Here is a 13016-nt window from a genome sequence, read left to right as displayed (position 1 = left end):
ACAAAGGGTGGGGTATGGAAGGGGTGGGATGAATTTAGTTTCCTGGGAACCAAAAATCTGAAATACTATCACAGACTGTAAAGCCTAAAGTTTGTTTTTTTCAACAAAAGAAGGTCTGAAAAGCACAGCAAGCCCTCCAACATTGATCCGAGCCATGCCTTAGATCCTCTTTAGCCTAGTGGGTACCAGGTACCATCTATAATACTCTTCATAAGCATTTTCCTTTATTAAGCATGATATTAAAATCCTGGGGGTAAATGTTTCAAGCTCTGATTTTGAAAATCCAGCGATTATCTTGCGGGTGCTTCATCTCGCAGATGTATTAAAGTGAGATTTGATGTAAAATCGCCAGAGATGTGTTTCTGTCAAAATTGTTAGTTCTAAAATCGATAGAGATCAAAGTCCAGAATGCCTGCCACTCTAACAATACAAGTATCAAATGTATGAAGCTGCGATTAAGCAAACTCTCCTGAGTTTGCTTTAAAAATCGCTAAATACAACACGCTGCATTATAGGTGCGTGATTAGTAAACACATCACTGTTACACTGCCCCTATCTATAGAGCCGGAGGTCCCGCAGCTGTCAAAAGTGTAAAAATAGATAAATGTTAAAAAAAATAAAAAGTGTGGGGTTCCCCATTCCGAGCACTATTAACCCTAGTGCTGCCAGCCTACTGCTGGTTGTGTGAAAATTGGTGAAAAATTTGCGTGGGGTCCCCCGCGATTTTCATGCAACCAGCACTAGGCACACCAGCCGGGGTGGGTGGCACTATTGCAGGGGGACACGCGGCAGGGGTCTCCCTGTCATAATGATAACCAACCCCAGGCTGTTCAGTGCTGGGCTGCATTCCCTAGGGAGTGGGGTCCACCGAAAAAAATGAGCAGCTGCCCCACCCCCCCTGCCCCCCTCTATGAAGACCACACTTTTTTTATTTTTTTTTTACTTTAACATTTCTCTATTTTTAAACTTTTGACAGCTGCCGGACCTCCGGTTGCATAGACAGACAGTGTAACAGTGATGTGTGTACTAATCACGCAGTTAGGAAACAAAGGAGAGTTAGCTAAACACGTTTAGTTAGCTAAACACGGGAGTGTTTGACATCACAGCAAATCACTAGAGATGACCAGCGATTTTAAGATGTTTAATACATCTGGCGACTTGAGGACTTAAATTTCGGGTTATACATTTACCCCCTGGAGACTCTTTCCTTCATGGTGAACCAAGTGTCTTCCGCTGGTGCTACTAGAAATTTGCAGATTATAGAGATATTTTGTGTGTGGGGATCATGCCCACATAAAAATTTGAGCAGGGTCAGTAGGGCTTTAGTAGGTCATCTTTAGTATTCCAGCTGTAAATAATCAAAAATAATAATTGTCAGCATGTCAATATTTTCCTGTACAGTAGCCTGGGGAGCACTGGTCACGTTTCAAGGTATCCAAAACAATGATGCTGATACCTCTCTCAAACCAGTAAGGCAGCGGTTTGTGCAATGGCCTGGTGAGAAGTCAGGGTTATTCCAGAGAGATGGAGGTTATAGTGGTCCCAAATTTAACATGTAAAAACAATAACTAGGTTAGAACGCGCCAAGGTAGATCTAAATTTAGTTGGAACATCACTTCAGCACACTATTAAATACCGCAGCAAGATGAAGTGAGAGCAGCACATTGAATGTTTTATAATAAATGCCTGTGAAAGTTTCGGAGCCTTGTTTGCTTTTGAATTTGTTTTTAGAACACTTATGATTTCTTAAGCCATAATCTCCCCCACCCAGCACCCCAAGCACATTGGAAGACAGTCTAGAAAGGCTGCATTGTGAGTGTAAGTCCTGAGCCCTCTCTGCAGAGGGGAGAATCTAGACATATATGGCTTGTTCCCTTTGTCCCCTTTTTTGTAAAAGATTTAGCCAATTAAGGCGTTCTTGGACTTGTTGGAAAGCTCTCCCCTAGCTGCTGTCAGCCTACCATGATCATTTTCAGAGCATGAGGACTTATGAATTCTAACCATGCTACATTCTCAGTGACTTCAAGCATTCTGCAACCTGATTATTTTAGCATAAGTCTACAGTCTCTGGCCCTTATTATGACCATATGCTGGAAAAGGTAGTGGCACCCAGGATGTGCTATAATAAGTCAATGCTTAGGAGGATTATATCAAGCTGAGTATAGACATGCACAGGAGAATAGAAGCTATAATTCCTAATACTGAGATATTGTAGGCTTTAGCAAAGGTATGTGGAGTATTATTAAGTATTCAATTAAGATACTGTAAGACCACTCTGGGTCATTAATTATCATGAAGGCATTGAGGTGCTTTGAGAAGAAGATGACTACTACTTTATTTTACATGTGGGGTTGCAGCGTTGACAGTTGGAGTAAGCTGTACACTTGCTCAGCTCTTTGTCCAAGGTCCCACTTTTCATTATTCTCACAAATATAAAGCTTTGGCTATTTCTGAATACTGTTGGCAAACGTCACAGCAGCACTGAGGATCAAAATCATAGGATCCACTGAACTACCAGTTCAGCTGTGGGACTCAGAGAGCTCAACTATCATTGCTGTTTCAACGTCTGTTCAGCTACCCACTGAGCTCAGTTGTGATTGCTATTGCCATCTCTGTTTGGCTGCTAGACCCTCTGCATCCAACCATCAGCATACTCCTGGACTTCGTTGTGTCAGAGCGGCAGAAACTGCCTACTCCATTAACCCCAGCCAGAGGGCAGTAAAGTATCCTTCACCACTTCCATTGCACCGCACAGTTTGGATCAATTGTTCCTTTCCACTTTATCATTACCTACCCTAGCTAATACACATTCATTCACATCTCTCTGTCATGCACCTACTTAATTTACAGATTCTCCTATCTACTGTCCCCTTACTTCTCTCAAAACTCCTCTTCCTTCTCCATCATCCTATTCCTCCCTGATTATGATTGCCCCATCACTACTTCCCTCCTCGCTAGTCTGTACACGTGAACTATTTTGATGCCTGTACCCACCACACTCACCAGCCTACATAAACAGAAATAAACCTCACACCGACAAACCCTCCTCACATGTCCCCTTCTCACCCTGCTCCTTCTCATGGCTACTAGTGACATCTCACCTAACCCTGGACTCCATACAATCCCCATTCTCTGCTCACGCTCCTCACTCCATCTCAATTATTTCCAACCACCCCATACTTGCAATTTTGCAACCTTATCCACATATCTCCACTACCCTCTTTTCCCTTATCCTGTGCAATATGAAATGTCAGATCTGTTTTTAACAAACTTACATCAATCCATGAACTAACTTCCTCTGACACTACATCCCCTGCAACTCTCTCCTATGGAGGACTCTCCTTCAGCCTTTGAAGGAACGTTGTCTACCAAGGCTGGACAGCCTACTGTATTGTTTCTGCAGACCTAGAATACACATGGACTTACTCTTTTGGCATAAGTAAACAATAGGAAGCCCTAGGAATAGCATGAATACCTCACCTACAGTGTAATAGATAATATGACACAATTTGATATATTTTACCAATCTTAAAGCCAATATTCAAATACAGTATCGGGGTGAGCACAGACATGCTATGGGAATGAAAACACACATACTGAATACACAGTCATAATGTGTGCTAAGGCCGACATGGGAATAAAAAGTACATGTTCAGCAGTTTTGTTACACAGCCACACTTCCAGACCCGGGAAACAGACAAGGTGGTACAGTAGACATTGTATTTTCTCCAAGCTGCACCTTCCAAGCCATACTCTCTGAATCCTCCCTTTCGTTCTCTTTCTCTGAAGTCCACACTATCCGTCTATTTTATCCTCTCCACCTTCAGTTGTGCTGTTACTTATTGCCTCCCAGGTCCAGTTTCACAATTCCTTGACAACTTTGCGGCCTGACTCACTTATTTCCTATCCTTTGACCTGCCTACTCTCATACTAGGAAATTTCAACATGCCCATTGATAATCCTACTCTTCTTTCACTTACTTCCACCTTTGGTCTTTGCAATGGACCTCATCTCCCACTCATTATAATGGGCACTCCCTTGACCTTGTCTTCTTCTACTATTGCTCCATCTTTAGTTTCTCCAATTTAGCCTTCTCACTCTCTAACCACAACCTCCATTCTTTCAGCCTCACCCTATCTCATGCCCTCCCCTGCATGTGCACAACTCATTTCAGCCCTAGACAATGCAGCTTCAGCTACAACATACTGGGCCTAAGTCACTAAGGAAAGTAAGTAAAAAAAAAGGAATAAATGTTCTCTGGGACAAACCATGTTACAATGCAAGGGGTGCAAATGAATTTATTATTTTGCAGATAAGTTAAATACTGGCTCTTTTTTCATCTAACATACAAATACTTGCTAGCTTTATTTTTACACTGAAATTTAACGTTGATCTAGGACATGCCCTACACCAACTATAAATCTGTCCCCACATTTGAAATTTACCTCCCCCTCCAATGCACAATGCAACATGGTTTTGCCCAAAGTTACTCCTTTTCTATGCTTTGCTCTCCTTAATGGCTCAGGCCCACTGTCTCTGGCGATCCAAACCCCAAACATGGCACACCAAGCAGACCTACTACCTGCAAAAGTGCTCCCACACCACAGAGCGCCACTAGAGGAAATCTCCTTCCTATCTCGATTTATTCCACTATATATTCATCCTTTCATCTTTCATTTCAATTTCCAAACAAACATTCTTCAAATCTCTAATAGTCTTCTAAACCACGTCGCCTCTTTGCCAGCTTCAAATCACTTCTCTGCCCACCTGCACCTCCTCCACCTTCCTCCCTCACAGCCCATGATTTTTCCACCTATTTCAAAGACAAAATTAACATCATTAAACAAGATATTTCCTCATGCCAAATTCCACTCACTCCACCCACTCTGCCCACCTTTACCTACACTTCCCAATCCACCTTTAATTCATTCTCTCCGGTAACTGAAGACAAAGTCTCTGCACTCATCTCATCATCTCACCACACAGCCTTTCCTCTTACACCTATTTCCTCCCCTACTTCTCCACTCCTTCTCCTCCTCTGCATGCCCACCTCTATCTCACCTCTTAAACCTGTCTCTCTCCACTGGTACATTCCATCCTCCTTTAAACATGCACTCATCTCACCGATTCTATCTCTCCAATCAGCCTCTCTCTCCAACTACCACCCTATTTCTCTCCTCCCCTTTGCCTCCAAACTACTTGAGTGATTAGTGTACAAACGCCTGTCTCACTTTCTCACTCATCATTCTATTCTTGACTCTCTACAATGAGGCTTTCATCCCCAACATTCCACTGAAACTGCTCTCACAATAGTGAACAATGATCTGCTTACTGCAAAGTCTAAGGGTCATTTCTCCCTACTCATTCTCCTGGACCTCTCTGCTTCTTCTGACACTGTTGATCACCCTCTTCTCCTACCCGCCCTTCACTCCATTGGCCTTCATGACACAGTTTTTTTCTGGTTCACTTCCTACATATTAAACAGCTCCTTTAGTGTGTTTAACTCTGGCATATCCTCCCCTACACTCCCACTATCTGTTGAGTTTCCACAAGGCTATGTTCTTGGCACTTTACTTTTTTCATTGTTCACCTGTTCTCTTGTGGCAGTGATTTGCTCATTCGGCCTCCAATACCACCTCTATGCTGATGACACCCAAATCTATATATCTTCAGCTGACCTTTCGCCTTCTGTACTATCTTGTGTAACTAGCTGTCTTTTTGCTATCTCCACATGGATGTACAAAAGATACCTAAAGCTCAACATGTCCAAAACAGAGCTGCTTAGCTTCCCTCCTGCCAAAATCCCCTGTCCCCAAATGTCCCTCACTGTCAATAACACCACAATCTCCGCAGTCTCCCAAGACATCCAGATTCTCTCCAAGTCCTGTCAACTCCTCCTTAAAAATATTGCCAGAACAAGCCCTTTTCTTGCTCAACATGCTGCCAAAACTCTTATCCATTCCCTCATCAGCTACCGTCTTGACTACTGCAATCTCCCATAACCCATATATCCACACTACAATTTATCCTAAATGGTGCTGCAAAACCGATCTTCCTCTCTCACCACTCCACATCTGGTCTTCCACTTTGCAAATCCCTACACTGGCTCCCTGAGTCCTCAAGAATCCAGTTCGGATTACTCACCCTTACCTACAAAGCACTCAATAACACAACCCCTGAATACATCTCAAATGTCCTATCAAAATACTCTCCCTTCCGCCTTCTTAGATCTACCTAAGCCTTGTCTCATCTCTGGTAACCACCTCTCACTCCTGCCTTCAAGACTTCTCTAATGCTGCTCCCCACTAATGGAATTCCCTACCACACTCAATCAGATTTTCCCACAGCCTTCAAGTCTTTAGATGCTATTTGAAAACCCATCTCTTTTTTAGAAGTGGCCTTATCCCTGATAACACTATTCACACTAATACATCCTCACAACTGTCCCAATCTCCACTCTGAACCACATTTGCTCCTCTTGTTTCAGCTCTCTAATGAGCAGGGTCCTTTATACCCTTTGTTTTCATGTCTGCATTTATTTTGTCTACCTTGTATGCCCCTGTTGTATGTATGTCCTGTTTTCCCTACTGTATGACACTGCGTAGCACTATGGCGCCTTACAAATCTACGATAATAATAATAATAATAATAATAATAATAATAATAATAATAATGGTTCGACATTGGGTATTGATTACATTTGAGTCTGGGTGTCAGGTACATAAATATGTTATTTTCTGAAGCCACATTAAATCATCCAAAATCATGCAAACCACACTTTCATGCATTTCCCCTTAGAGCATTGCAATAGACAGACTTTATTTTCCCAAAATGTTATTTAAAAATAATAATGCAGCATTTAAGCTCATTCCAGATTAATTTCTTAAAGAGAGCGCCCACATAAATATATGAATTTGAATTTCGAATGCAATCCATATATTACACTTATATCACCCATTTTATATATCTAGACATGTAGGACTAGACCCTTATGTGTTTAAATATGCACTAATTATTTTTGTTTTAGTTATGTTTCATTACTTTTGATAGTAATAGCATTATTCTATCCCTCAGACGTAAATGTAACTGCAACTTAGGATGTGCACACGTTGCGTACTTTGCGCACAATTACTCTGCACATGCCTAGAACCGGACCACATGCCAGAAAACACAGCAGGTTCTAAATCATCTTCGAGCTCAAAGGACCCTACAGCCTGTCATTTCAGGGGTGGAACGGGGAGGGGAACAGGAGTATGCATGTAGTCAGTGTACAGTAAAGGTGTGCCAAGTTCAAGCGCACACAGTAGCATCAGATTCAAGCTTTCAAAGGTATGTGATTTTTCAATCGTAATACTTGCACCAACTACAGGTCTGGTGTAAGTACCTATTCCTTGTAATGACGACTGTGTATGCAAGCTAGATCGTGTTTGCAATCATGAGCAACTGTAAAAACGCATTTACAGTAGATTAACAAGTGAAGCAGTTAAAAATTATTTGTTGGGTCTCTGAAAAGGCACCTACCACTAAGAATTAAAGTTTTTTGTGTTTACATTAAACCCAGCATATATTATTTCACTGGGAGATTTTGTTATATTTCTATAAATTCAGTGAGTAGGGGATCCTGGGCCTTTCTGTTCCTGATCGTCATTGATACCTCCCACCCACCATACTTAGGGTTATTGTTTAAGCTGTTTAACCATACCTTTATGCAGAAGAGGCGTAGTTGGTAGGAGCACTGTGCAGTCGGTGACTAGTCGAAGGTGCTACCCTGATTGGGCACTCGTCACTGTCCCTTTCAAAGTAACATGACTCTTGACCTTTTCTGCGTGGAGGGTCCCTTGGCGTGTGTTCGTGTGGCATAGTCGAGTCTAGAAGGGGAACAGTCACGTTAATGCCAGATTAGCACCTGCCGATTAGTAAAGATGTGATTCTTGGCTTAGTGGTTGAGCGATTGTCCACCACAGTTTATTGGTTGAAGACTAGTTTTTAGCTGACTGCTATGCTCTCACCACCATCAGGAATGTTTAATATCTAAATATACTGCAACCTTTAAATTTGCCAAAAATATGAGTGTCCGTGTTTTTTTTTCAGGTTTACATGGTTACACACGCATATCTAGGCTTCACACTATTATTTTAATTAAGAATATATATATATATATATATTTTTTTAATGTATTGTCCTTAATGACTATATTATTTACAAATTACGTTAATTGTTTTTTCTTTCTAAGCTGTCTTTTATGACTTCATATTCCACATATGTATTGGATGTATTCTGCAGTGTATTGTCTGTTAGAGCAGAGCGGACCTACACCAGTGTTCACTGACCAACGTTTCTTCAGATATGCTCCTTGTTGGACATGCGTATACCCGATGTACGTGCGTTTTTAATAAACACACATTTCTTAATGAATGTGGCCCACTGAGTTCAATTTCAAAATGAATGGATTCTGAATACTTTTCAAAATATTTAACTGAACCAGCATACAAGGATATTCAATTTAATCTTTAAATAGTATATATATTTTTGAATACTGAATTTACTAAGTGAATCTCTTTGCATATGAATACATTATTCATATTCTATAAGACAGGTAATCTTCTACCCACTATAGTAATAAAGTCAAAATGATGATATGTATATTTGTATTATGAGGGACAATCCTGTCAGTACAGATAATATATTTTAAAATAACCAATTTCAGTTTCAGGTTTTTGTAGTTTATGTTAAAATACTGAATAAAAATATATTACTGTATATCATACTACTTAGTTGCTTTTCTTGTCCTTGCAGCTATGAAGGAAATTCAGGAAATTCAGTAATAGCAAAAACTGAAACTTTTCAAAATTGCTTGGCATTGCGTTGTGTGGTTATTAGTGTTTTGATTCCACTAAATTCACAATGCCAACAAAGTAATCTAGGCGATCGCCTTGGTGAAAAGCTATCAAGCGGCTGTGATGGAGGATATAGTGCTAGGAAATCCTGTGTGATACATGGCATTCATTAGAGGCCATTGGGATAATTAAGGTGACATAATCCACACATACTGGGGCAGCACAGTGGCTAAGTGGTTAGCACTTCTGCCTCACAGCGCTGGGGTCATGAGTCATGAGTTCAATTCCTGACCATTGCCTTATCTGTGTGGAGTTTGTATGTTCTTCCCGTGTTTGTGTGGGTTTCCTCCGGGTTCTCCAGCTTCGTCCCACACTCCAAAGATATACTAGTAGGTTAATTGGCTGCTATCAAAATTGACCCTAGTCTCTCTCTGTCTGTCTGTCTGTCTGCGTATGTTAGGGAATTTAGACTGTAAGCTCCAATGGGGCAGGGACTGATGTGAATGAGTTATAAATAAATGATGATGATGATGATGATGATGATGATGATACTCTCTACATATTTACATACCTAAAAATTAAAAACAAGAAAAACAATTAAAAAGGGACATTACCGTTGGATAACATTATCACTTAATGAAGTGGGGAATATTTCTTAAGGTATGGTAACTATATTCCTATTTTGCTAATTGGCACTAGTGATCTATACTGCTGCAGTTCTCTGAATGTGGAATTTATTCAGTGACTATCTAATTGTATATACAATTATACTGCAGGGATTAGATATTTTACTATATTTTCCTATTTTAGCTACTAAGCATAGTGGCTCCGAAGGCTAAACTTAAAAATATACACCTCCCCTTCCTTTTGATGTATTATTAAGAATTTGTGTCTCACCTTTATATTTGTGGTTTGCCCAGTAGTTTTTTTTAGATGCAGGTAGCATAATTATGAACTTATGCAATATGATTCTCCTTCCGTATTGGAGACAGTTGTTTTAGTTTATACACAAATTGTGAATATTGTATTGACATGTGCCCTATCAAATGAAACATGAGAAATGAACTTTGGATGTTATCCTTATATACAACAAAAATAATGGAAAACTACAGTAAGTACCTAGTACAAGAAAAAGCATTAGGAAATGTCATTTCAGCACTGTAGTAGGTAACAAAAATATGAAATGTGAGGTCTATTTCATATTGTACCAAACATGTAAAACCTAAATATTAGAATGTTACTTATGTTATATCCAGCAGTGATCAACATATTCTATCCAGCAGTGATCAACACATTCTATCCAACAGTGATCAATACATTCTATCCAGCAGTTACCAACACATTTCTACTCTGCATTGTCCAATACATTATATGCACCACTGAGCAACACATATTACTGTCAGTGCCACCAACATCAAACCCAGCAGTACAAAATCAAACCCAGTCTAACAGTTCCCCTATGACAGAGTTAGGAGAGCCTGAAGAGAAGATACTACTCAATAATTTGATAACCTGATACCTTGTATGTCCTTCCCATCTCCACCAATATGTCTCTGCCTCATCCACTATGTCCACAAGCACTGTTCTCCCAGCATTCTTTACTTCCCAAGTCTCATATCACCCCCAGTTCTCGCTCAGCTCTCCCAAAGAAAAATTCTTCTCTACCTCTTAGCCTTTAACCCCAGATCTATTTCCAATTAGCTTTTTCATTTCTCCCTTAAATCTTTTCCCCTCCAAACTTCATCTTTTAACTTTACAGTTTTCTCCAATATCTTTCTTTTTACACTCTCGTTTTGTTAGCTCTCTTTTTTCTTCCTCAGTTATTTATTTTTCTATTTTCTTTCCCATCAGCTTTTTCTTTTCTCTGTCATTTTCTTTTTTTTTACCCAGCATATATTTCTCCGCTCTTTATCCCTCTGGTTTTCTCTTACTCCCTTAGCTTTCATTTAATTGTTCCCGCTCTCTATTTCTTAAGTCTGAATCTCTTTTTCTCTCTTCTTCTTCCTCCCTATTGGCCCAATCTACCTTATTCATCAGTCTTCTTTCTTCCACCTGGTTACAGTTACTTTACCAACTCTCCTTCTCCTCTGCTTCTGAAGAACCAAACAACTCTGGAGGCCAAGCATACTGAACTTACTGTACTATGCTAAGCAATTTAAGATCATGTGCCATGCGAGTATTGCTTGGCTGCCACAGTCAGTCTGCAATGGTTTGTGTCTGTCAAGATAACTTTAAAATGATGTAAGGAAAAAAGAGTATACAATGTCTCCTTCAAATGGCTTGTAGCTACAGCCCATTCTCTTCATTCCTTCTACTAACATAGTTTTAGCACTCATTTCAGCCCTCTCATTTGATTTTTACTGCAACATATTTGGTTTGTCACATTGAGTTTTAGTTAGTCTTATTTCATTATACAGGTATGGGGTCTATTAGCTTACACGATAAGGGGTTTCTTTGTGATTTTTATCATCATGTCTAGAATGTATTAACTTACATAAAAAATACAGTATTCTTTCTCCACACTGCTTATGGAATCCCCTCATTAATGACAAGTGAGGCTTAATAGGACGAATGCACTTAAAGGGCGACAGGGTTTGTAGTAAGCTGAACACTTACCTGAAGGGGTTAACATAGGTTTGGCCCGACCAAAGTGTGCTCAAGTGGGAGGGACCTTGATTAGTATAGTTGGCTGTACTTCCTGTTCTGCCTCATTCCACAGCACGAGATGCCACCCACCCACTCCTTGTTGTTGAGTATTTCTGGGTTTATGTTGCGGTAGGAAGGCACTGCGTTCAGCGGCTGATTTGTGGGCGCACAGGTAGTTGTCGTAGGTCATTGCCCCCCTTTGAGGCACCAGTAACTCCCTTTTTGGCCCTTCGGTGAGGAGGGTCCCTGTCCGGCTTGGTGAGGGAGGGCAGCGTGAGTTTTAAAGGGGCAGTCACTCTGACGCCAACTCAGCGCAAAGTTATGATGGGATTTGTTCCTCGTGGTTGTGGACGTACGGCGGTTTGCGCCAGTCCACTCGTGATAGTGTTATCAGCTTGAGAGTTGTTTCGCAGTGCCCTTTCTCCGCCACCATAGGTCTAGTTAAAGTTAAAGTCATAATAAAAGTTCTGGCAATTTTTTAATAACTTATACAAGTCTCTGTGTGTTTATTTGCATGCAAATGTTTTGAATTCTAAGGTTGATGTAAGGTTTACGGGAAACATACACAGTAAGCCCTTTAATAGCTTTGCAGTGCTCCTTGCAGTCTCTGTAGAAGGAGGCATATAGCGATCTCATGTCTGTGTACATGACATAATCACTGACCAGCAACAGTTATTTTTTGTTTCCCTTTTTGGAACTTTAAGGACACAGATAAAACTTCCTCTATCTACATCTCATTAGACTGTAATTTTTTTAAGGCAGATCTTTAATATGTGTAATTTGTTTATTTTTTCTGAATGCAGTTTTATTTATTAATTATAATGTCATGTGTTTTTGTTTTAAACAAGTTAACTTTAGAGACTGTTGTATAGCTGGATACAGCAGTTTTTTTGGCTTTTTTAAATTATAGAAACAAGACTTAGTAATATAGCCCTAATTATCCCTAAAAATGTAGTACATCTCGGAAATATAGTCTCTGCAATTATTGTATGTATAGTGTTGACAATTCCTTGTTACTGACATATACAATTGGCATGCGATCTGTAATATATCAATCTCCCACTGTTCTTCTAGGAACTAACTTCACTCTGGCTGAGCTTGGAATATGTGAGCCCTCCCCACATCAAGGTGGCTACTGCTCGGGTATTGGAATACTTCACCAAGGCTATACCCTGAGTGCTGGATCTGACATTGACTCAGAAACAGAGGGAGGAATGTCTCCAGAACATGCCATACAATTGTGGGGTAGAAGTATAAAATCGCGGAGAAGCTCTGGCCTGTCAAGTCGTGAAAACTCGGCACTGACACTGACTGACTCTGATAATGAAATTAAATCAGATGAAGAGAACGGTAGGCCTGCTTTCCAAATACAGATTTATCTCAAATTAAGATAACATTGAATAATGTTCTTTAGAAGAATTAATTATCCTCTCACTTACAGTATCTTAGACAACACATTATTACAAACCTGATTAACTTTCCAATAAAACATTTGAGTGTAAGATATTATTTATTAAATGTGTTGGTTTTATA

At 40.1% G+C, this 13016-nt stretch overlaps 1 protein-coding gene across 1 annotated transcript in view; it reads left to right on the top strand.

Annotated features, from left to right (window-relative positions):
- LOC142152816 (teneurin-2-like) overlaps positions 1-13016 on the top strand; it is a 975895-nt gene that overhangs the window by 569673 nt on the left and 393206 nt on the right. The window contains exon 4 of the mRNA XM_075209828.1: positions 12558-12833. Within this exon, the coding sequence (XP_075065929.1) occupies positions 12558-12833 (276 nt within the window). The remainder of the gene's footprint in view (positions 1-12557; positions 12834-13016) is intronic.

Source organism: Mixophyes fleayi, chromosome 4 (assembly GCF_038048845.1).
Source record: "Mixophyes fleayi isolate aMixFle1 chromosome 4, aMixFle1.hap1, whole genome shotgun sequence".
NCBI classification, from domain to species: Eukaryota; Metazoa; Chordata; class Amphibia; order Anura; family Limnodynastidae; genus Mixophyes; species Mixophyes fleayi.
The sequence above is the reverse complement of the archived record's forward strand: the minus strand, read 5'-3'. Positions and strand labels throughout refer to the sequence as shown.